A 25,414-nucleotide genomic window follows, 5' to 3' on the forward strand; every position below is an offset into this window, starting at 1 on the left:
GGGGCCACAATCCTGCTCTGAGTCTGGGCGTTCTGACCTGGAAGGTGGATGAATTACTGGTGGACAGGAGTGGACTCAGAAGGCTGGAGTGTGTAGCCAGGCTATGCCCCTTCCCCTGAACCCCGAATCTGCCTGTGCAGCTGTTTCCCAGAGGCCTGGGGTCTCAGGTGGGTTCTTGAGGGGAAGTTTTGCAGTGGCCCAAATGACTGAGGAGAGTGTGGCTAAGCCTGGCAGGCCCAGTGGCCCTGGATGGTAGTTAGTCACTGGCCTGTCCCAGGCCCTGAAAAGAGGCCAGGCCTTGCCTCTGCGACTGTGGTTAGCAGCTGTGTCATTAGCTCTAAAATGGGAGATGGAGGAGGAATTAAAATAAATGCTTAGAGGAGATGAGAGCTGAACCCTGTGCAGAAAATCCACTCTCCCTGCTGGTCTCTCATCCATCCCTCAATCTACCTGCATTGTTTCGCCCATAATGCATCTGACCCTGCACTCACCAGGGCCACCACGGTACAGGCTACCAGTGTACAGAACACGGGTAGGCTCAGTGGATTCGTTGTGCTGGCACCAAGCTCCAGTGATAACCCTGGAGGCAAAAAAAAAAAAAGATTGGTAAGAGAGTCACCAAAATATTGGTAGGAAAGAAGTACTCCCCATGTGTATGGGGGTGGGAAGGGGGCTGAGGGGGGAGTTGGGTTCCAAGTGGGGATGGGGGGGACAGGGGGAAGGGGGCAGGACTGTCTTCCCATTGAAAGCCCTGTACCTCAATTTCTTTAAATTTTCTTTCTTTCAAAAAAATTTTTAAAAAATATTTATTTTCCCTTTTGTTGCCCTTTTTTATTATTATTGTTGTAATTGATGTTGTCATTGTTAGATAGGACAGAGAGAAATGGAGAGAGGAGGGGAAGACAGAGAGGGGGAGAGAAAGATAGACACCTGCAGACCTGCTTCACTGCTGGTGAAGCGACTCCTTTGCAGGTGGGGAGCTGGAGGCTCAAACCAGGATCCTTATGCTGGTCCTTGTGCTTTGCACCACATGTGCTTAACCTGCTGCACTACTGCCTGACTCTCTAAATTTTTTTTCTTTAGTGGGAGGATTAATAGTTTACAGTGAACCATAAAATACAGTAGTTTGTACATATGTCACATTTCCCAGTTTTCCACATAACAATTCAAACCCTTCTAGGTGCTTATCTGCCATCGTGTTCCAGAACCTGAACCACTCCCCTCAGTCTTTTACTTTGGTGCAATACACCAAATTGAGTCCAAGTTCTGCTCTGTGTTTTCTTATTTTTCTCTTCTTCTTCTCCTTCTCCTCCTCCTCCTCCTCTTCCTCCTCCTCCTCCTCCTCCTCCTCCTTCATTCAATAATGATTGAAAAGATTGTGGGTTAAGGGGTAAAATTCATACAGTTCCCATCACCATAGTGCCACATCCCATACCCTCCATTGGAAGGTTCCCTATTCTTTGTCCCTTGGGAGTATGGGCCAAAGATCTTTATGGGTGCAAAAGGTGGGAGGTCTGGCTTCTGTAATTGCTTCTCCACTGGACGTGGGTGTTGGCAGGTCAGTCCATACCCCTAGCCTGTCTCTGTCTTTCCCGAGTGGGGCAGGGCTCTGGGGAGGTATGGCTCCAGGACACGTTGGTGAGGTCATTTTTAAAATGTAATTAATTTATTTTGGATAGAGACAGATATATTGAAAGGGAGTAGGGGAGAGAGACACACTTGCAGCACTGCATCACTGATCATAAAGCTTCCCTCCTGCAGGTGAGGACCAAGGACTTGAACTAGGGTCCTTGTGCTTGGTAACATGTGTGCTCAACTGGGTGTGTCATTGCCCAGGCCCCTGATACACAGTTCCTGCCACGGGTTCTCCCACAGTGTGAGAAGCCAGAAGCCTAGGATTACAGTGTCGCCACAGCTGGAACTTTCCTGGGGAATTTTGCCTGAGTTCTCTCTGGCTTTGGGGTTGGGGGGTTTGCTGGCCATGGCTGGTTGGTCTCCTTGGCTCTTGGCACCTCATGACAGCGTCACTTCTGGGTCTCTTGTAGGCTTTGTGGTTGGTGGCCACCTCCTGGTGGGTATCTGTTACCAATCTTTTTTTTTTTTTTTTTGCCTCCAGGGTTATCTCTGGGGTTCAGTGTTGGCACTACAAATCCACTGCTCCTACAGGCCATTTCCCCCCATTTTTATTGGATAGGACAGAGAGAAATTGAGAGAGGAGAAGACAGAGGGAGAGAGAAAGATACCTGCAGACCTGCTTCACTACTTGTGAAGCATTCCCCCCTGCAGGTGGGGAGTGGGGGGCTTGAACCTGGATCTTTGCGGTTTCTTGTGCTTCATACTATGTGCGCTTAACTGGGTGCACCACCACTCGGTCCCCGCCACTCTTTTTTTTTATATCGTGGTTAAATACACACAAATGTAAAACTGATTATTTTAGTCTTATTTATTTACATTACTCAGAAATAGAATTACAGGCAATTCTCATCTAGCGAATAAGTGAATTTGTCAAGAAATATTTATCTGGGGGCTGGGGAGACACCATAATGGTTCTGTAGAATCACTTTCCTGCCTGAGATTTGAAGTCCCAGGTTCAGTCCCTGGCACCACCATAAGCCAGAGCTGAGCAGTGTTCTGGCCTTTCTGTGTCTTTCTCTCTGTTTCTTTCATTAAAAACAAAACAAAACAAAACAAAACAACAACACAACTTGATATTTCAGACAAGATGTGCTGTACTGGTGGTAGGTTTGCCAAGCAACTTTATGTTGTATGTCACCATTGCATCATTTAGAACATTTAAAATATGTTTTAGGGCCTGTGGAATAGCTCACTTGGCGGGGGAGATGGTATCATGGTTCTGCAAAAGACTTCCATGCCTGAGGCTCTGAGGTCTCAGGTTCAGTCCCCAGCACCACTGGAAACCAGAGCTGAGCAGTGCTCTGGTCTGTGTCTGTTTGTCTCTCTTTCTCTCTCTCTGTGTGTGTGTCTCTCTCTCTCTTTTATAAAAATAAAATCAAGAAAAACATGTTTTAAGTGCTTACACAGTAGTGTCCTATATTGAAGTGTCATAAAACAGAGGAAGTAAATTGTACTGTGGGATGCACAGCGAAGTGCAGATGTCTAGTGTACACTGGCAGACGGGCTGCGGGGCCAGGGCTGGAGCTGAGTAGTGAGGTGATTCTGGTCACTGCCCCAAACCTCCTGTCCCCTGGACACTGTCCAGCTCATGGCAGGTGTGGCGCTCAGGTGTGAGGATGATGGAGTTGCCCCCACACTGACCTGAGAATTCCAGCCTCAGGCTGCCTTCTGTCCCTCACCAGGGCCAGTGTTTCTCTCCTGGGTCCACCCTGGCTCTAGGGTTCGGCTCCTGGCCGAACCCTAGAGACTTTGTCACATGCAAAGTGTTTGGGGTGGGTCTGTGTCCCTGGGAGCCGTGTGCATGTGTGTGTTTGTCTGTGCTCTTGCTCCGTTGTAGCAAGCTCTGCCCAAGTCATTATTAGAGTTGCCATGTGCCAGAGCCCCTGATCAGGGCTGGGGTGAAGGTTCCTGGGGGGCAGGATGAGTGGCATCTGCATCAGCATGCAGACCCTTTTTTCTCAGGGCAGGGCTGTGCAGGACGTATGCACAGAGGTACATTGGCTGCTGCCAGTGTCCTCATCCTTTCTGCGGCTATGGCAGGCCTCACGTGTCTCTCCTTCTCTTCCCCAGTTCCTTTGTCTGAAGAACATCCGCACCTTCCTTCGGGTTTGCCATGATAAATTTGGACTACGGAACAGCGAGCTGTTCGACCCCTTTGACCTGTTCGATGTGCGGGACTTTGGCAAGGTGAGTGGCCTCTCTTTCTCGCCTGTCGCTCTGCTCTTCACCTGAGCATGGGCCATGTGAGCATCAGGGCTCTGGGAGCGGGTATCACTCCCCTTCTGAATGGGCTCTATTCAAAAGCATGGGACCAGGAGCACCACGCCTTCCTGTAGAGGGTGGCTGGGAGCAGATGAGGCTCTGAGGTGTGTGTGCGGGGAGTTGCAGTGGCCCATGTCCCCCTCCCCCTACAGCTGGAACAGCCCCGAACCCTCCTTAGAGTGAGTTTCCACCTGCTGATGTGAATATCAGGAGATATTTATTGCCTAATTTGTCTGAGGACCATTATCAGGGCCTGGTGTTTGTGGAAACGCTCTGTGAATACATGATTTATGAAACGCAAGGGGAGTATTGCATTTGTGATCTGAGTCTCTGAGAAGCCTTGTTTGAAGTGTTGTAAGGTGTCAAATTAGCATCTTAACTAGGCCTTTCCTGTGGGCCACCGGCTGGAGGGGGAGCCTTTTCAGTCCTAGAATTCTCTAGAAGCCAGATGCAGGCACCTGCTCAAAAGCCTCTCAGTGAGTGCCCAGTTCTTGGTGGCTTTTGTTGCCTTCCTGCCTGGGCCCCGACTGCTCACACCCGCTCACAGCTCACTTGACTTGTGCACAGTTACAGTCACACACACACACTTACTGCCAGGCCCCTCCATGACTTTTCACACATGCTTGTAAGTCACAGCTCACACTCAGTCATGTGCATTCTCATCAACAGGACACAGCTATTCAGGGGCCACCCGGCACATACACATATTGCAGAAGCATGCACACACACACACACACACACACACACACACACACACACACACTCTTACATCCATACACCCTCATGTGCACTTACACAGAGTGCACTCACGTGTTCAAGGCACATGTACATAGGTTGACAAGTTACCATCCTCTGTTGCACACCTAGGCTCATGCTCATGTATGTTTACATGTTCCAGCACATAGACACACTCAGCTCACACGTGGACACTCAGACATGCTCACCACTCAGCTCAGCACTCAACACCTACATATGTACACACACCACACACCACACACACACACACACACACACACACACACACACACACACACAAACACACACAAACACACACAAACACACACAAACACACCCATGAGCATAACTAGTATTTAAAATAATTGTCCAGAGGGAAAGGCAGACTTCTCCCTGCCAAACCCAGGCCCTGGCCAGTCGTCATAGTGCAGCCAGCCTATAATTCCAGGCTGCTTTTAGCTTGCTGCACTCTAAAGGGATGAGGTCAGCTGTGCACACTGGGGTGAAGGTCTTGCCATGTGATCCACCCACTGTGGCCCTTGGGTCAAGGTCGCTGGGATGCCCTTGGCTCTAGGGTGGACTTGTGGGCTCCTTCCTCCATTGGCCTCTAACCTGCCTGGCAATGGTCAGGGGTGGTGCTTTGTCAGCTCTGACATGTGTGGTGTCTGTCTGTGGGGAGCCAGGTGGGACGTGGACATGGGTCATCTGTCTGTGTGTGGGTACTGTCACTGCCTGGCTCCAGTGCTTAGCTGCAGGGACCTCAGCACAGCCTTGGACCCTGCCTCTATTGACTGGACGATGGGGTGACCCTGAGTTTTCTTGGCCAACAGGGAGGGCGTAGGCCCATAGGAAAGAAGGCATGGTGGGCACGGAGCTGTGGCAGGTGCTGCTGCTGCTGCTGGCACTGTGCCCTCCACCCCCACCCCTACTTGGGTTCAATTGACATAACACTGGGTCCTCAAAGGTAGGTGGCAGCCAACACTCTGCTCTGTTTTATTATTCTCATTTTTTAATTTTATTAGCGACTTAATAAGGGCTTTACAAGATCATAAGAACACAAGGGGACGAGTTCCACATTGCGCCCACCACCACAGCTCTGGGTCTTCCCCCTCCCTCTGGCTTTCCTGATTCTACCCAAAGATAACCATCATAGTTTTCACAAAGTCCTAGTGACGGTTATACTACATTTCCCCATATATATATATATATATATATATATATATATATATATATTTTTTTTTTTTTTTTTTTTAATAAGGACAGAGAGAGATTGAGAGGGGAGGAGGATAAACAGAAGAGTAGAGAGATACCTGCAGTACTGCTTCACTGCTTGTAAAGCTTTATTTCTGCAGGTGGGGACTGAGGACTTGAACCTGGGCCCTTGCACACTGTAATATGTGCACTCAACCAGGTGCGCCAATGCCCGGGAGGCTCTTGAGGGCTTGGGGAGCCCTGAGTGCTCCCTATCGCAGAGGAGCAGGCCCAGGACTGTGCCCTCTCTCGTCCAGATCCCACCTGCTTGGTGGGGGGGGGGTGAGGTAGAGGGGCTTGGGGCAGGAGGGAGGGACTGAGTGGGGGGAATCTGGTTCCCTCAGGGCAGGGACCCTGTGAGAGCAGTCCTGTCTCAGTGGGGGACCTGCGGGTCTTGGCCATTTGAGCTCCTATTTTCTTCTTGGGAACCTACCCACTGCCTCAGCTCAGCCAAGGCTGAGGCTGGTTCTGGGTGGCTTTCCTTTGTTGGCCACAGTCCCTGGTATTTTTCCGAAAAGTCTCATTAAAGATATTAGGTTTTTGCTTCAACCAGTTGGGGAAGCTCTGAGTGCAACCTTGGGCAGAGGGAGCGGCTGAGCCAAGGGAGCCAGCTCCCCAGCCCTGGGGAGTGAGCAGGAGGGGGGCCCTGCTCTCTTTCCAGTCATACAAGCCCTGCCTCCATCCCCTCCCTCCCATTGCTTCTACCTAGTCATGAGGAGGGAAGTGGGGAGGCTTAATGGGCGGCCTCTAGGACCAGGTTTTCTAGAATCACTCTTGTGCTGCCTTCCCAGGGTGCTGGACTGGGCCTCCCTGTGTTCCTGTTTCAGAGTTTTCAGAGTTGGAGGCTCAGAGGCTGAGCAGCCTGCTGGGGGTGACGCTGAGGGAGCTGGTGCCCCCAGGCTCTCTGGTTCCCCTTGCCTGGGCCTGGTCACACACCCTTTTAAGATGAAGCAGGAAGTGGAGTTGGTCCTGACAGCGTCACTGGGGTTGACTCAGCTTTGCACAGTGACCCAGGCAGGTGACTGTCCTTGAGCCCTCCCTGTCCCTTGCACATGGGGTGGGAGTGGCTGTGCCAGCTCTCCATGAATCAGAGACCCAGGAGCGTCTGTTCTGCGAGGCTCTAGCTGAGGCTCGGACCGGCTGCCCAGCGGGAGGAGGTGTTACCATCGGCATCACCTTCCTTTTCTAATTTATTTCTTAATTAATTGATTAGCTAATTAATTTGGCCACCAGGGTTTTTTGTGCCTACATGACTCTGCTGCTTCTGGCTTCCTTTATTTCCAGAAGAAGGGGAGAGATAGAGAGCAAGAAGGAGAGTGGTCTGGGAGGTGGCGCAGTGGATAAAGCACTGGACTCTCAACCATGAGGTCCCCAGTTCAGTCCCAGCAGCACATGTACCAGAGTGACGTCTGGTTCTTTCTCTTCTCCTGTCTTTCTCATGCATAAATAAATTCTTAAAAAATGAAAAGAGAGAGATAAGAAAGAGAGACACCATGGTGTTACTGCTTCCGTGTGGTGTCGAGCGCTTGAACCCAGGTCCTTGAGCATAGTAAAGTGTGAGCTCTACTGGGTGAGCCACTTCCCAGATTCCACCCTTGCCTTCTTTTTTGGTGATAACCACAGTGGTGTTATTTAATGATTTATTTATTTGATAGGACAGAGACAAATTGAGAGAGGAGGAGGAGAAGATAGAGAGGAAGGGATAGAGATAGAGAGATACCTCCAGCATTTCTTCACTGCTCATGAAGCTCCTTCCCTGCAGGTGGGGACTGAGGGTTTGAACCTGGGTCCTTGTCCATGTTAATGTGTGCTCTTGACCAGGTGTACCACTACCCCCCCCCCCCCCATGGTGTTTATTTGCAGTCTTGAGCAAGGGAAGGGCTGGGGGAGGGAGGGAGGAGAAGGAGGAGAAGGAAGTGCCCATGTATCCTCTTGGGTTGTCTCCTCTTCCCTTCAGGGTCACCCATTCTGCCGCTGCCCTGCCTGACGTGGGCCTCCACGCTGCCCACTTTTGTGCTGGCTCACGATGTCACGGGTGCTTAGAGCAGGTGAGCCTGCAGGCTGCTCTGCTCTGTGCCTGGACTTGTGGGTCCAGGAAATGCTGAGATCCCAGTGATTAGGAGGCCCCACATGGATCCCAGTCACTTTCAAAGCCAGCAACAAGCAGCTCCTGACAGCTTTCAACCTGACGCTGTTGACTGGCTATGGAAGAAGGGCAAACGCTAGAAGAAGAAGGAGGCCCCAGGCTGTTCCCTGTTTCAGATTGAGGACCTCTTCCAATGTGCTCCATACTGCCTTCTGCTGCCTGGCCCTGTTATCTCCCCCACCACCCCCGTGCCACCCCATGTGGAGATCACAGATGAGAGCAGCTCATACCCTCAGGGACGGGCTGTTCTGCTATTTATTGCTCACTAGAGTGCTTCAGAAACTTACGCTCAGGGTCATGGCAGTGCGGGGCTGGTGGGGTGGTGCCAGACGCTCAGGGTCATGGCAGTGTGGGGCTGGTGGGGTGGTGGTGAGGCTAGCCTGCAACTTGGGTTTGGGAATATACCAGGTGCCCGGGTCCTACATCTCCTGTCCTCCCGCCTCCAGGCAGGGATGTGTGGATTGAGCAGTGGGTTTCTGGGTGTGAATGAGGATGGAATCAGGGTGCAGTAGGGAGGCCTGTCTGGCTGGTGCCCCAAAGCTATGGTGGGGCCTTCCAGAAGGTCAAGCCCAGATGCTCTGTTGGCCCTGCCAGGCCCTGGTTTGTGGGGACAGGGTGTGCTATTTGTGGGAGTTGGGAAACCTGGATGGAGGTCAAGGGGACAGTGTGGGGTTAGGGTGGGGATGGGGGGATAAGAGGGGAAGTGGGAGGTTAGGGTGGAGGTGGGGGTCAGCTTAGAGATTGGGGTTGGGGGGTTCAGGGTGGAGGTCAGAAGTCAGGTTGGAGAGGGGTCCAGAGTGGAAGTCAGGGCTCAGGGTAGAGGTGCTCATGCTGTCTGGGGACCTTGAGAGGTCTGACTAAAGGCTTGGGTTTTGTCTTTTGTTTATGTGCACGTGTCCACTGCTCCTGGCAGGTGTTTTCACTCTTTATTTCAAATGGAGACAGAGATAGAGAGGTAGAGACATCTCAGTGCTAGATCTCCCCCTGGTGTGCTGGTGCTCCCATGTGGTGCCTGGACTCACACCTGGGCCGCCTTGCTGCCCTTCTAGGTGAGCCCGCTCCCAGTCCTGCCCGTCAGCTCTGGAAAGGACAGTGAACACATGTCTGTGTGACAGGGTCAGACAGGGGCCGGTAATGTCCTCTGCGGTGGGTCTGCCTCCCTGCAGGTGGGGATCGGGGATTGAATTTCTGTCCTTGCACATGTGTGATATGTGTGTTCAACCAGGTACGCCACCACCTACCCCTTATCCCCCCCCTTTTATTTATTTATTTATTTATTTATTTATTTATTTATTTATTTATTTATTTTTATGAAGTTCTGAGGAATGAACTCAGGGCCTCATGTATCTGCAGTACTGCTGAGTTGCCTGCTGGCTCCATTTTCATTCTGTATTTTTGGAGACAGAGAGGAGAGACACCAGTGCCAGATTCCCCCATCCTTGCAATTTGGTGTTGTCCAGGGTGCCCTCATGTAGTGGCAGATTGAATCCAGGACCTTACAAACATGGGGTGTGTGTGCTTTACTCTCAGAGGTACCTCCTGGGCCCCTGCAGCTTGTTATAATGCTGTTGGGGACGGGGTGATGTGATTCCTGGCTTCTCTGTATTCACCCTTCAGGAGTGCCTTATCCAGAGTGGCTGTTAATTAATGGCTTGGGGGCAGTTGGCCTCTGGGAGCCGGTGAGGGCTGTGGGCAAAGGCTTCTGGGTGTTGACCAACAGCATTTCCTCTCCTGCCTGCGACCTGTCATTTCAGGAAGTTGTCAGCCCACTCGGCTTCAGGAGACTTTGGTAACCACGAGCACATGCATATACCCACATGTGCACGTGCAGACATGTACGTTCTTGCAAGACATGCAGAAATGCATCCCTTCCCCACATCTGTAGTCAAGCTAGTCCTTCAAATGCTGACCCCAGGGTTTTTTTTTAATTTCAGAGAGAGAGATAGAAAACAGATCAATGCTTTGCTGTTTTTGATGTTCTGTCTGTTCTTTCTTGCTTTTTTTTTTAAATAGTTCATCTATATCTATTTATCTATTTATTTATTGCAAAGAGAGAAATTGAGAGGAAAGGGAGAGATAGATACCTGTAACACAGCTTCACTGCTCACGAAGCTTCCTCCATGCAGGTGGGGGTTGGGGGCTCGAACCCAGGACATTGTGCATGGTAGCACGTTTGCTCTACTGCTGCGCCACTACCCAGCCCCTGTTCTGTCTTTCTTGTCAGATAGACCAGACCCTCCTGTCTGTTCCACTGCCCACTCGCCTTGCAGGCTCAGGCTGTGGAACAGGGTGTTCTTCTCGGTCTCCCTTTGCGGAAGGAGCCCTGGTGCAAGACATCAGGACTGAACCAGGTGAAGCCAGGCCAGGGCAGTGGTGGGTGCAAAGGTCAGGAGGCTGCTGGGGGCGGGGAGGCTGGGCACGTGCCCGGCCAGCAGGCCACTTTGCTTGCAGTGCTGTCAGGACGTTGGACAGGGATGATGGAGCCAGGATCAGGACCAGGACTAATGATTAACAACTACCCCACCCTCAACCATGGAGGCTGTGTACAGGAAGCCAGGGCCCTGCTGACCTGTTGACATTTCTGGAGAGAGGGGTGTGGCCATGACAGTGACTTCTGTTAAGCACGCCAGGGATGGATGAGATGGGTGTTGTTTCCTCATCTGTGAGTGGAGGTTGGACTGGCTAGTCCACCTCTTCTTGTGGCCTCTCTTGTTCCCACAGATGTCTTTTTTTTTTCTCTTTTTTTTTTTGGCGGCGGCAGGGGTGGGGGGGAGAATGGAGGATATTCTTTTCTTGCTTTCTTTTTTTCTTTTTTGCCTCCAGGGTTATCGCTGGGGCTCAGTGCCTGCACTATGAATCTGCTGCTCCTGGAGACTTTCTTTTCCCTTTTGTTGCCCTTGTTGTTTTATCCTTGTGGTTATTATTATTGTTGTTATTGATGTTATTGTTGTTGGATAGGACAGAGAGAAATGGAGAGAGGAGGGGAAGACAGAGAGGGGGAGAGAAAGATAGACACCTGCAGACCTGCTTCATCACTTGTAAAGTGACCCCTCCCTGCAGGTGGGGAGCCCGGGGGTTCAAACTGAGATCCTTACGCTGGTCCTTGCACTTTGCATCATGTGCACTTAACCCACTGTGATACTGTCCATCCCTCTTCCTTCCCCCTTGCCTTGCCTTGCCTTGCCTCGCCTCGCCTCGCCTCGCCTCGCCTCGCCTCGCCTCGCCTCGCCTCGCCTCGCCTCGCCTCCCCTCCCCTCCCCTCCCCTCCCCTCCCCTCCCCTCCCCTCCCCTCCCCTCCCCTCCCCTCCCCTCCCCTTCCCCTCCCCTCCCCTCCCCTCCCCCTCCCCCTCCCCCTCCCCTCCCCCTCCCCCTCCCCTCCCCTCCCCCTCCCCCTCCCCCTCCCCTCCCCCTCCCCCTCCCCCCTCCCCTCCCCTCCCCTCCCCTCCCCCTCCTCTCTTTTCTTTTTGTTTTTTCTTTTTGTTCCTCCAGGGCTATTGCTGGGGCTCAGTGCCTGCACCATGAATCCACTGCTCCTGGAGACTATTTTTCCCCCTTTTTGTTGGCCTTGTTGTCTTGTTGTTTTATCGTTGTTATGGTTATTATTATTGTTGTTGTTGTTATTGATGTAATTGTTAGATAGGACAGAGAGAAATGGAGAGAGGAGGAAAAGACAGAGGGGGAGAGAAAGATAGACATCTGCAGACCTGCTTCACAACTTGTGAAGCGAACCCCCTGCAGGTGGGGAGCTGGGGGCTTGAACCGGGATCCTTATGCCTGTCTGTGTGTTTCGTGCCATGTGAGCTTAGCCTTCTTCCCTCCTCCCTCCCTCCCTCCCTCCTTTCCTTCCTTCCTCCCTCCCTTCCTTCCTTCCTTCCTTCCTTTCTCTCCCTCCCTCCCTTTCTCTCTCTCCCCCTTTCTCTCTCTCTCCCTTCCTTCCTTCCTTCCTTTCTTTCTTTCTTTCTTTCTTTCTTTCTTTCTTTCTTTCTTTCTTTCTTTCTTTCTTTCTTTCCACCAGGGTTATTGCTGGGGCTCAGTGCCAGCACTATGAATCCACTGCTCCTGGTGGCCATTTTTTCGTTTTATTAGATAGGACGGAGAGAAATTGAGAAAGGAGGAGGAGATAGAGAGGGAAAGAGAAAGATAGACACCTGCAGACTTGCTTCACTGCTTGTGAAGTGACACCCCTGCAGGTGGGGAGCCGGGGGCTGGTACCAGGATCCTTGTGCAGGTCCCTGTACTTTGTACTGTGTGCGCTTAACCCAGTGCACCAGCATGCAGCCTTCCCCTCTCTCTTTCTTATTAATTTATTTTGCCACTGGGGCTATTGCTGGGGCTCATTGCCAGTACTATGAATCCACCTCTCCAGGCAGTCATTTTTTTTCTTTTTCTTTTATTTGATGGGATAGAGAGAAATTGAGAAGCGAAGAGGAGATAGAGTGGGAGAGATTAAGAGAAACACCTACAGACTTGCTTCATCACTTGTGAAATGTCCCCCCAGCAGGTGAGGAGCTGGGGCTAGAATCTGGGTCCTTGAGCATGGTGACACATACCCGACCAGGTGTGCCACCTCCCAGCCCCTTGCTTGTGGGTTTTATTCTTGGACCCCAGATCCCGTAGTCTCTTCAACCTTCCTCTGCACTGAAACCCCTAGCCAGTCCAAAGTGGGGCCTCATCCTCCTCAATACAGCTGTCCTGAGCTTGGTGGCAGGTCTTCTGCAGGGCAGGGTGGTATGCAGCAAGCTCTGTGGGCAGGGCCCTGGAGGCCGCCTAAACCTGGTGAACCAATGCTCAGGTTTCTGAGATCAGTTTGCTTTCCCCTCCCCCTTCCTCTTCCTCCTTCCCCCCTCTTTCCTCATCTCCCCTTCTCTTCCCTTTCCCCCATTTCCCCCTCCTCTTTTCCCTCCCTTCATCCCTTCCCTTCCCTCTTTTGATTTTATTTATTAATGACAAAGACAGAAGAGAGAGAAAAAAACAACAAACAAAAACAAACAACAGAGCATTACTCTGACACATGTGGTGGCAGGGACTGAACTTGAGATCTCATACTGGAGAGTCCAGTGTTTCATCCACTGTGCCACGTCCCGGACCACTGCAGTCAGGTTTTTCCGCCTCATGCATGCGTGCATGGTTTTGCTGCTCCCTGAATAGCTTTCCCATGCATGCGGAGAGGTGTGTTTTCAGAGATGACATGTGGGAACCCAACAAGGATTCTTCAATCATTAGTTTTTACCCTTTTTAAAGTGAATCTGAGGCTAATTGTGAGTTGCCTGTCCAGGTGGAGTTTCTGGTCTACCTCTGATAGCCGAGTGGCAGCCAACCAGAAGGCATGAGCCAGGCATGTCCTGTGTGCCTGTGCTCAGGTGACTCTGACATTGGACGCTGGCCTTCAGAGATGTCACCTCTGGACTCCAGGAGAGCACAGCTCCTTGTCCAGGGGCCTTCTGGCCTGGTCCCTGGCCTCTAGGTGATGGTTCATGGAACAGTGTGTTCAAACAGGGTGAGGAGGGAAGGGTCTGTCCCCCGCTCTGCCTTGGGGTGGCCAAGTACAGGCTGTTTGCTTTGCTTCTCTGAGACAGACCACATCCATCTGGCTTGGGCTGCTGTGCTGTTTCCGGCTCACATTCCTGTTTGATCTGGAATATTTTAGCTGGTGGCAAAAATGGCTAAGTGCCCCCTCTCCCTCCCAAGATGGGAGGAATGCAAAAGAGAAATCCGGTGTCCCGGCGCCTTCTCTGGCTGAGCAGTCGGCCTCTGACCCCGGGACTGGAGAGGCAGGGAAATGGTCCAACGCTCCTTGGGGACTCCAGAGACTGGGCTGGGAGCTTGGCTTCCTGGAACCCCACAGCAGGCCAAGCAGCTTCCCAGCAAGTCCCAGGGGGCAGTTCCAGGGGCAGAACCAAGACCTCTAGGATCTGACTCCCAGGCCCAGGCAGGCATGGCTCCCTGGCTTTTTCAGGTCTTTCTTTTATTTTCCATTGCTCTCAGGCCAACTTTTTAAAATTTCTGTTTAGAGAGTGACACACACACACACACACACACACACACACACACACACATCCTTGGAGCTTCCCCCCATGCTGTGACACTCCCATGTAGTGCTGAGGCTCAAGCCTAGACTGCATGTATGGCAAGGCATGCATCCTACCCACTAAACTATCTCTTTGACCCAACCGTCTCCTCTTGTGTGGCCAGGCAGTGGTGCCTGGTAGAGCACACATGCTACCATGTTACAAGGACCCGCTTCAAGCCCCCTAGTTCCCACCTGTAGGGAGGAAGCTTCACGAGTGCTACCTGTGTCTGTCTTTCTCCTTCTCTATCTCCCACTTCCATCTCCATTTCTCTCTCTATCCAATAAATAAAAATAAAGAACAGCCTTTCCTTTTTGTTAGTACTGGCAATTGGGTTGGGGCTGAGAACTCCATACTCCATGTTCAGGGGGTGGGGGGTGGTGCGCCTCCTATAGAAGATTCTGGAACCCACATGGTCATGGATTTACTTTCCAGTGGGCAGTGGGGGGTATTGGAAATGGCAGCTGGAGTGGCCGGAGTTGGGCAGACTCTGCTCGTGTGGCCTTGACTATGTTGCCCTTACTCAGTCTTCCCCACACAGCGAGAATCAGTCATATCCTCCTGGTGGGGTTGTGAGGCTCAAGGGAAAAGAGGGCTCCCACGGGGTCCCAGGAGTCACAGTGGGGCCACTGCTCAGCTCCCACGCCTGGCTTCCAGGTTTGTCCAGTAATGTGGTGGTTTGGACTCAGGTCATACACAGGTGCCCTTGAGAACCCAACATTAAGGTGCTGATGTTTTTTTGGCATCTGTGTCTGTCTGCCACAGCAGAGACCGTCATCCTTCTTTGTTTGAAACCATTTCTTACAGAGCCTGAGGCACCACTGCTCTCTGCCTGTCTCTGTCACGTTTCTGATGGTTGCCCTATTAATTTAACAGGCAAAAATCACCCCGCCATGTCTTCCGAGTAGAAAAGGGGAGCCGTCCTGATACTCTGGGCCCATCATTAGGAAAAGCAAATTAAATCATGTTTAATGGTGTTAGAATCTCAATCACTTTAGCAAATGGAGTTGGTGAAGCAGGGAAATGAGAAGTTGCTGACGCCCTTCAGAGGGAGGAAGGGAGGGCGGAGGAGGAGGGGCTCGGAGTTCCCAGGGGTGGGGTGGGGGGCTGGGGCAGGGTGAGGGGCGTTGTCCTGATGCCCCCGTGTCACACCTTGTGAGCAGGCAGCCAAGTGGGAGCCAGCTTCTTTACAAACTTGTACAAATGCCATCTCTCTCTCTCTCTCTCTCTCTCTCATCTCTCTGATTGGCGGTGGGTTCTATTTCTCTACACTGGCATGTTGCAATCCTGACCCCTATGTGATGATGTGTAGTAGGGGGCGACCATGGGGGGGAGCTGAGGGTGGAACTGCAGGCATGGGGCCAGTGCCATTCAGAAAGGGACTCCAGAAAGTTCCTCACCCCTTGTGTCACATGGGGTCACAGTGAGGAGGAGGCAGCTGAGTACGAACTGGGGGTGGGGTGGGGGCGCTACCATACACTTGCCTGGCCATCACCTCAATCTTGGATGTCAGCTTCTAGAAGCCAGTTAATGCTAGTCAAGTCCTCTGCCATCATGACCTGATGGCTGCTGGGTCTCTATAGCCTCTCCACCTGCTGTCCTCTCTCTGGGCTCTGGGGCTGTGATCAGCCTGAGGTAGGTCCCCTCAGGACAGACAGCCTGCCCTCCCCCACCCCCAGAAACAGGGGGAAGCACTCCTACCTCTGGGTGCTTGGGGAGCCTTGAGGCCAAGACTGCCACTGTGCCCTGGCTTGTGGGGAACACACACAGGCCAGGGAGAGACAGTGCCCTTCTAGGCCACGTTTATACTCTGTGTGTGTGTGTGTGTGTGTGTTTGAGTTGTTGATGGGACTTTGGAGATGATGTATCTTGCAGTTTAATGAACATGATAGCTGCAACTTGGTGCACATCACAAAAGCCCTTCAAGCAAAAAGGAAGGGGGGAAAGGCTTATTAAAGTTTCTCTTGTCTTGTTCATGGTACATTCTCAGCTCTCTGATGCCTCATAAAAATATTCAACCTGACATCGAACCATTAGAGAGCCATTCCTTTGGCTTTCGAGTCTGTCCTCGTTGATATGTAACCTGTTGGTGGTTACCGCTCACTTCTTAGTGCTTTGAAATGTATCGGGTGCCCTCTGGAGAGGGGCTCTAACCAGAAAGACTCTGTTGTACCCTCAGGATGAGAGATGCAGGTGATGATAGAGTGAGCCTGGGCAGGGAGGAGTGGGGGGGACCCCGCGGGCACAGGCACTGCCCTTCCCAGGAGCTCTATCCTGAGCACTATGGTCAGTGCAGCTGTTGGGGGGGGCAGCTGTAGGGAATGGGACCCCCATCCCTGCAGTGGGTATCCTCCCATAGCCCTGATTCTGGTTCTCACGGCAGAGCTTTCTCCCTGCCTCTGCCCAGTGCCCAGCACCTTCTCTCTCTGCAGAGAGAGCTCTTTCTCCCTCCAGGAGACAAACCTCCGTGGGGCACCGCTGGCAGCTGGCATCAGCACTGTGTTGGCATCTCTTTATTCCATCCTCTCTGGCTGTGATAACTCTGCTCAATGTCCAGCTCCACCAGGGAGCCACAGAGAAGCAGTACCAGTGAAGGAAGCTGTACCAGTGCTGAAGCAGTGCTGCAGGTGTCTCTCTTTCTCCCTACCCTCTCAGTTTCTCTGTCTCTGTAAGAAAAAAAATAAATAAAAGAGGCCCTAACCCCAGAAAGTGAGACATGGGATTACCTGGCAAATCGGGAGGAAGAAAGGGAGGGAGGGAGGGAGGGAGGAATTCAAACAAGTACCATGTGTGAACTTGCCTCATGGACCTCTCTCAGTCACACAATGTAGGGACCCATTTCCCAGCTGGCAAGGTGGTCGCCACTTGCTGCAACGTTGCTTGGCAGAGACAAGGGACCCAGTGACACTTGTGTTCTTGGTGTGCTTTGCTGAGTATCCCAGGACCCCCCCCCCCTCCCCGGCGTTTTCTTTAAGCAGAAGTTGCTCGTGGTCACAGCTGCTTTTCTGGAGACTTTGCTGTCATCAGCTGCGTGCCGGCAGCCAGAACCGTGACCAAGAATGGGTGACATTCCCTGGAGAGTACGAGCTGAAGGGGACAACCCCCCTGCGCGAAATCCCACCACAAGTGTTGTTAAAATTCCGGAGGCTCTTGCCGGCAGGGCTAGCTTCACGGGCGGGTAACAGAGACGCGGAGACAACGGCTGGGCAGGGAAGCTGTATTTCTTTATTCAGGAACAACGATTCACAAACTAAGACAAACTAATCACCAAACAGAACTCTGCTGTCTCTTTGCAGCGGCACAAGCACTCTCTCTCTTACTCTGGAACTCAGGAACCCAGGAACTCTGCCCTCTCGAACTTTCGTACTCGGGAACCCTCTGAAACTCTGGCACTCTCGAACTCAGGAACCCAGGAACTCTGTCACTCTGGAACTCTGGCGGGTTTCCTAGGGGCGGGGCCAAGTGGGCCCTCGAAATTAACTGGACTGATCTAATTCTCTTCGCGGGGGAGGGCTAGAACAAACCAATGTAAAGCATATGACACACAAGGATCAGGGGACACATGCTCACAGCCTTTCCCCTAAGTCCTGGTCTCCCAGAGCTGGTGCAGGAGGCTGGCCCAGAGAGAGCATCCTGGCTTTCCTGTGCTGTGTGCTGTGTGCTGTGTGTTTGCAGACGTGGGGTGGGTGGACCAGCTCCCTCTGAGCCCCGGCCTGTGTCTCTGCCCATGGAGTGTGTGGAAATGGGTCTTAGGACCACGAAAAACACACCAGCCCCCCCCCCCCGCCTCTGTATTTATTATGATTATTTTTTGGGTGGTAGAATATACGGAGCATAATATTTACTGTTTGAACCACTTGAAAGTGTACAGTCTGTGGTCTCATATAAACTCAGTGTTGTGCAGCCTTTGAGCTCTAAAATGCTCCCACCACGTTGAGAGGAGGAGGCCCGTCCCTGGTGTCCCTCCCCTGCTGCCCTGTTGCCCTGCTGTCCTGCTGTCCTGTTGCCCTGCTGTCCTGCTGTCCTGTTGCCCTGCTGTCCTGTTGCCCTGCTGTCCTGCTGTCCTGCTGTCCTGCTGCTCTGCCAGCAGCTGGCCTCTCTGCTCGGCCTCTTCTGCACATTTAATGTAGATGGAGTTGTACTGTCTTTGGTTTTGGCTTCTGGTTTCTTTCACTAGCATGTGTTCCGGGTTCATCCACATGGTAGCACAGACTGATTCTTTATTCCTTTTTATGGCTGAGTAGTATTCCATTGTGGGAGATACCACGGTTTGGTTCACCCAGCTCTCAATCAACTTTTCCTTTTTGTGATTGGGAAGAGAGCTGCTAGTAAAATTCACATGTGCTATTTGTTTGAATGTCCTACTGTGTTCGATTCCATTCATCTATCTATCTATCTATCTATCTTTCCTTCCTTCCTTCCTTCACTCCCCCCTCCCTCCCTCCTTCCCTCCTTTCTCTCAGCTTGCCTGGTGATCCCATGTCTCACTTTCTGGGGTCAGGACTGGTTTTTTTCCCCTCTTTTTGAGACAGAGACATTGAGAGAGTGACTAAAAAGGGAGAAAGAGAAACACCTGTAGCCATAACCAGCTGGTTACTCTTGACCCTTGTATATGGTTGTCTGTGACCCCGAGGGGCTCTCTGAGGTCATCTCTGAAGAGAGTGGCTCTTTTCACTGCCTGCTGCTTCTTCCCGCTCCCCCACAAGCTCACATGCCCCTCCCTGAAGGGACTTCACTGCTGAGTGTGTGTGTGTCTGGTGGAAGCAGGAGGGTTGGGGCTGTGCAGGCGAGGAAGGACGGACCAGCGTCTCCAGGAACCATATGGCCCCATGTGTCTTTACTCAGGGCCAGCCATCAGGGCGCTTGAGGTGCAGGGGTGAGGTGTGCCTGACGGAGGTCACTTCTGTGAGGATGAAGAGGGAGTGCTGGCTGTCCCTGTGGGGACCAGGTTCTGTGGGGTCACCGTGGGCCAGCATCTCCGCGGAGGCTGTCAGGCCCCCCATCCCATTGGCTCTGTGACTTGGAGGAACCTGAGTTATCAGAAGATCTAGAGTCGATCCCTGCTGTTGCCTTGAGGTGTTCTGACACTTTCTGTTCTGTTCTCTCTTGCTTTCTTTAAATATTTATTTTATTTTGGATGGAGACAGAGAAATTGAGAGGGAATGGGGAGATAAGATAGATAGATAGATAGATAGATAGATAGATAGGTAGACTGCACTGCTTTGCTGCTCCTGAAGCTTGCTCCCTGCAGGTTCCGACCCAGGGCTTGAACCCAGGTCCTTGCACATTGTAACATGTGCACTCTATCAAGTGCGCCACCACCTTCTTCTTCTTCTAGCGTTTGGCCCCTTTCCGTTCTGTTCTCTGCTCCCCTCCCTAACCTGGATACAACAGCCTCGGTAACATTCCAGATCATTCCAGATGCCAGCTTGATTGTCTCTCCTCTGTTCAAGCCCATACCAGGGCCCCTCACCCAGCACAACCAAGTCCCCAAGATGCTGGTCAGGACCTAGGTGACTGGCTCCTCCCACCCTGCTGCAAAGAAGCAAAAGAGCCAGGAGTCTTGGTGGCAGGAGAGTGACCGGGGATGGCTCACAGTGGACCCATGGGTGTGTGACTCCCTTGCCACCCCTAACTCAGGTGTGGGTGTCCCACACCTAGTGGTTCTGACAGGGCCCTTAGCAGCCTGTTCTCCAGAGCCCCCATTGCAGACAGCAGTCACAGTGCACATTGTCCCTTGTGCTTCTGACCAGTTGTGGTTCCCACCTGAAAGTCACGTGGGACAGAGGAAGTGAAAGCGAGCAGGCATCCCTGAGAGCACATTGCCACTGGGGAGCTCTAACATACTCCCACAAATGAAAAGCAAGGTCACCCCGAAATGGTCCTGCACTCATGATCGTGGCAGCAGGAGAACAAGCCTAGAAGGAGACACTGGTGGCCACCACTTTTGCCATTTAACAAAAGAACTCTCACAGGCTGGAGATTGGAAGCACCTTTTCTAATAAAAGCAGGGCAAAAGAGCCCTCTCTCCCAAGACACAGGCTGGAGCCTGGGCTCCAAATTTGCCTAAAAAACTCACTGCGTTCAGGCAGGCAGGCTACCCATGGTGACCGATGGTGCACCCAATTGAGCACCCATGTTACCATGCACAAGGACCCAGGTTCAAGCCCTGTGCCCGCACCTGTGGTGGGGAAGCATTCACAAATGGTGGATCAGTGCTGCAAGTATCTCTCTCCATTTATCTCTGTCTCTACCAAAATTAAAACAATGAATAAGTAGGAATGTAGAACTGTCAGGGCGAAACAGTGGCACACCTGGTTGAATGCACATGTCACCAGGCCTAAGAACCTGGGTTCAAGCCCCTGCTCCTTACTTGCATGAAGGAAGCTTCAATTTCTCTCTGTCCTATCAAAAAAAAAAAACTAAATGAAAATAAATTAACAAAAATAAAGGACTGTCATCAGAGAGCACTAGAGAGGGGGGGAGAATTGGAGTATGGGCGAGATGGGGCACCCCTGCACTACCACAGAAGGCCTGCATTGATGAGGAACTCCAGCTGCTTTCTTTAACGTGTAGGTGGTGGAGACCCATGATGACTGGAGGCTGAGAGTCCTTGGGGGGTCCCCGCTTGGTGCCGGACCCTCGGGGCACGGGTGTCTGTCTGTTGTCTATGGTTAGGGCTGCCTTACGCGTTCACTGCTTTTATCATGTGGGTGGTCTGGTGTGGATGCATGTGCCAAAGTCTTCGGGGCCACACACCTTGCCTGTGTGCAGCCAGTGTGTCTCAGCCACCACTCAGAGACCTGTTACAGGATTTGTGACAGTCACACCCTGGAGCAGGTGTTCTGGGTGTGGCCTGTGTCTTGGGAGAGAGGGCTCTTTTGCCCTGCTTTTATTAGAAAAGGTTCTTCCAATCTCCAGCCTGTGAGAGTTCTTTCGTTAAATGGCAAAAGCGGTGGCCACCAGTGTCTCCTTCTAGGCTTGTTCTCCTGCTGCCACGATCGTGAGTGCAGGACCATTTCGGGGTGACCTTGCTTTTCATTTGTGGGAGTATGTTAGAGCTCCCCAGTGGCAATGTGCTCTCAGGGATGCCTGCTCGCTTTCACTTCCTCTGCCCCATATGACTTTCAGCTAGAGACTCACTGGACCCGAGTGCCTCCTGTATCAAGCAGGTCAGCATGGGTTAAACAGGGAGCCCAAGGCCCAGTGTTTCTCTGGTTCTTTGTCTTCACTGAACTTGTAGCTTGCACCAGTGAGTCAAGACATGCCTGCTTTTTCTGCAGAACCCAACACAGCAGCCACCTAAATTCATGATAGCTTAGTCTCTCCCAAAGAAGTTGAGAGGGAACAGTGACAGTTCTGCAGAATTATCAGAGACCTAGGTGCCTCCCTTTTACCCCTCCAGCTCTGCCTCCTTAGCACCAGCCTCTTCTCTCTCCCTTCCTTCCTTCCTTCCTTCCTTCCTTCCTTCCTTCCTTCCTTCCTTCCTTCCTTCCTTCCTTCCTTCCTTCCTTTCTTTCTTTCTTTCTTTCTTTCTTTCTTTCTTTCTTTCTTTCTTTCTTTCTTTCTTTCTTTCCCAACCTCTATTCTTAAGGCTTTGGTCCAAAATAGTTGCATGAGCTCCAGCCATCACTTGTGTATTCCAGGCAGGAAGCAGGGTGCATACTGGAGAAGCAGACTCATTTGAGCAGACTTTGTAGAAACTCTACTCACTGTCTAGTTCCTTCCTTGTTGACCAGATGATAGTGACATGGTGTCACATGGAGGCAGGAGAGACTGGGACATGTGGTCTCTGACACTGGGCCATGCCTGGTAACGTGGGAGGGCAGCTGGTGAGGATGAAGGTGGGGTGCAGGATGGGGCCCTCCAACTGGCCCTGCCGCAGGCAGCTGCATTTAGGAGGGAGGGCAAGTCACTAAGCTCATCCTTGTTGCTGTACACAAAGAATTTGAAGCTCCCGTTTGTTGGGGTTTGAGGGGCCTCTGACCACTGGGGACTCTGTCTGGGACACAGGTTCCAAGCAGGGGAGTGGCCGGGGAACCTGGATCTTCCCACTCCTGTGTGCCCTTCACCTGCTCCCAGGCTTCCTCCTGCTTCTGCCCTTTGGCAGTGCCTGGCCACACAGTGTAAGGGATCAGGACAGGTGGCCCAACCGCTGGCCAGCTTGGGAAACACCACATCACACTGTTTCTTCTCTTTTTTTTTCCCTGGCGTTGTCACTGGGACTTGGTGTCTGCATGACTCTACCACCATTTCTATTTTCTTTCTTTTTTTTTTTTAAAAATTATTTATTTATTTATTTATTAGGTAGAGACAGAAATTGATTTATTTATTTATGAGAGAGGAGGAGAGAGAACTAGGACATCACTCTAGTATATGTAATGTCAGGTATCAAACTTAGGACCCCCACACCTGAGTCCAATGTTTTATTCGCTCTCAGGCCTCTCTTTCCTTTTTTTTTTACTTTTTAAAAATTATCTTTATTTATTTGGATAGAGACAGCCAGAAATTGAGAGGGAAGGGGGTAGAGAGGGAGAGAGACAGAGAGACACTTGCAACCCTGTTTCACCACTCGTGAAGCTTTCCCCCTGCAGGTGGGGACCAGGGGCTTGAACCTGGGTCCTTGCACACTGTAATAATGTGTGCTTAACCAGGTGTGCCACTGCCTGACCCCCTCCATTTTCTTTTTATTTTAAAAACATCTTCCTCCCCCCTCCCTTTCTCCCTCCCTCCCTTTCTCCCTCCCTTCCTTCCTTCCTTCCTTCCTTTCATTCTTTCTTTCTCTCATTCATTCATTCTTTCTTTCTTAGGTAAAGACAATAGCAACTGAGATAGAAGGGGAGGATAGAGAGGGAGAGAGAGAGAGAAACACCTGCAGCTCTGCTCCACTGCTCCTGAAGCTTCCTCAGGCCAACAAGGGGGCTCCTTGAGGGGTGGGGTGTGGTGTGACAGTCTCCCAGTAGCCATTTCATACCCTGCCTTCTCCCCAGGGTGGGCAGGTGTGTCCTTGGGCTCTGTGCCAGGTGTTTTTGTGACTGTGTTCACTCTGATCTATCACACAGCTTCCGTCGATGTCCTCTGCCCCTCTGTGCCTTCTCCAGGAGGGACGACTATGTGCTGTGGGACCCAGGGGTGTGGAGCCCCTTGCCTGTCTTGTCCCACCTGGCCCATCTCACCTTACTGGTGATGCCCCCCCCCCCCCCAGAATGGCTTAGACAGGCCCAAGCTGGAGAAGGAGTCCTCATGACTGAAGGGGCTCCCCAAACTGACCTGGGGCTGTGGCACTGCTGTGAAACTCCTGTCACACCCATGTCACATCCCCAGCCTCCTGCTGCTTGTGGCAGAGGCTCCAGGCTTTTCTCTGGGGCTTTGGTCTGGGCACTGAGCCACTAGCCCCCCATCTGTCCATTTGTCCTGCATCCCCCTTCCCTGCGCGCTTCCTCTGGGGGGACGCTCTGCCTCCCTGCCAACCTTCTATCTTGGGGAACACGCTAGGCCCTACTGTTTTGTGATGCTACTGATACCCCATATCAAAGATGGCTTCTGGAAGAAGGCAGGGCTCAAAAAGTCAGCAACCAGCATCCCCCAAACTGCAGAAAGGACTTGAGGCATCCTTCTAAAAAAAAAAAAAAAAGAAAGAAAAATACATCTTATCATGTGAAAAAAAGAAGTGTGTGTCACCAGGGGAAGGACAAATTGGGAGGGACAGTGATGATGATGACTCTGGATTGGGGCCCGGAGGCCTTCACAGGATGTGGGTGGCACTTCAGCTCTATACTAATGGACAGCAGATGTGAAAAGAGCACGAAAGGGCTCTGGATCCTGATCAACACCCCCCCCCCCCCAAGTCCTGAATCTCCAAGTTACGGCTGCACAAGAAGGGAAGCTTCCCCTTTCCTTTCCCAGTCCTTTGGGGCTCCTGTCTGCACCCCCTCTCTTGGAAAGCCCCGTGTTGGCCTGGCCTTCTGTGCTTCCTGCCCTCTGTTCCCCTCCAGGAGAATTAGTGTGAGAGAGGCCTTGCCTCCCTATGGGGGGGGGGTGGAACACAGGTGAGGGACCGGGGTTGGCTTCCTCCCCTCCTGGGCTGGGTTCTGGGTCTTGGCTGAGCCTGCAGGGTTGGAGACATATCCCCAGGACCCCATGTGATCTGACTACCTGGAGCTCAGAGGAGGAGGGGTGCCTGTGGCCCCTTGCCCACCAGCAGCAGTGTGTCCTGGGGGACCAGGCCAGTGTCCTTGGGACTGGAGGTGCCCACGTGGCCTGAGGGCTTCAGGATAGGGAAGGGGCTTGTGGGGGGAGGCAGTGAGGGTGGGAGGCTGCCGTGGAACCTCTGGAGGTCAGGATGTGGTACCCATTCTTGCTTCAGGGGATTCTGTCCCCCCCCCCCCCACTGGTCTGGCCTAGCCTGGTCCTGCTCCTGTCCGCCTTCTAGACCCTAGGAGCTCTGACCTTGAGTGACCATGAGGACAACAGGTGGTGGGACCAGAGTGTCAGCTCTCACCTACCTGGACAGTGAGTGGATCCTCTCATCTTTGCCCCCCCCCCCCACTGTCACTGGCCCCCTTGGAGTCTGTGAAACTGTTTTGCTGTGGTGGGGCTCTCGGTCTGTTGTGGAGGTGGGCTGCAGCTTTTTGGAGATCATCACCTGCAGCCTAGTATCCCCAGTCTTGCTGATAAGGCTGGATTTAAGAACCTTCCCCTATTCTGCCTCCTGTGCACCCACATTGCAGGGGTGAGGCCATGGGGGTGCCTCATGTGGGCCTTTTACAGGGGGGAGTGGGCCTGAATTCAGGCCGGTGGTGGGGACCAGAAACTGGTCTCTCGGAGGCTACATAGTTTTGGGGGTGGCGGGGGGCTCCCTGGACTAGCCCACTGGTCCTGATGATGGAGGACTGGATTGGCTGTGTTTGAATGGGCGTCCCTCCCTCAGTCCCCGAGAGGAGTGGGGACTGGTAGCAGGCTCAGTCACCACTGTTCTGGGGGTGGCACTCTATGTCCTGGCTTAGGGAACTGCAGGTGACAGGGTTGGTTGGATGCCCAACGGATATTAGGTTTCAGGGGTGGGGGTGAAGGGAGCAGGGTGCTCCTTCCCATTAACCTCCAGGGGTACCCGACCCTGCTGGTCTGTGTGTCAGTGGTAAGGTGAAGATGGCTGGTGGTGGGGGAGACCCCACTGCCTTTGGCTCCCTAGTACAATTCACGCTGAGTGGTTTAACCTTTGAGCTGTTGGGGCTGTGGCTTGACTTCTGTGGGTGATCTGTGTTTGTGGTTTGTGTGTAGAGTTCTGGGATGCGAGGATCAGTCTCATCCCTGGGGG

General features: G+C 52.3%; 1 protein-coding gene across 5 annotated transcripts in view; it reads left to right on the plus strand.

Annotated features, from left to right (window-relative positions):
- VAV2 (vav guanine nucleotide exchange factor 2) overlaps positions 1 to 25,414 on the plus strand; it is a 162,353-nt gene that overhangs the window by 40,692 nt on the left and 96,247 nt on the right. For all 5 annotated transcript variants that reach the window (XR_009551985.1, XM_060199347.1, XM_007521432.3 and 2 more), the window contains exon 2: positions 3,706 to 3,822. Coding sequence is in view for 4 of the 5 variants with exons in the window: in XM_060199347.1 (XP_060055330.1) it covers positions 3,706 to 3,822 (117 nt within the window). In the remaining variant the exon portion in view is untranslated. The remainder of the gene's footprint in view (positions 1 to 3,705; positions 3,823 to 25,414) is intronic.

Source organism: Erinaceus europaeus, chromosome 10 (assembly GCF_950295315.1).
Source record: "Erinaceus europaeus chromosome 10, mEriEur2.1, whole genome shotgun sequence".
Taxonomy (NCBI): domain Eukaryota; kingdom Metazoa; phylum Chordata; class Mammalia; order Eulipotyphla; family Erinaceidae; genus Erinaceus; species Erinaceus europaeus.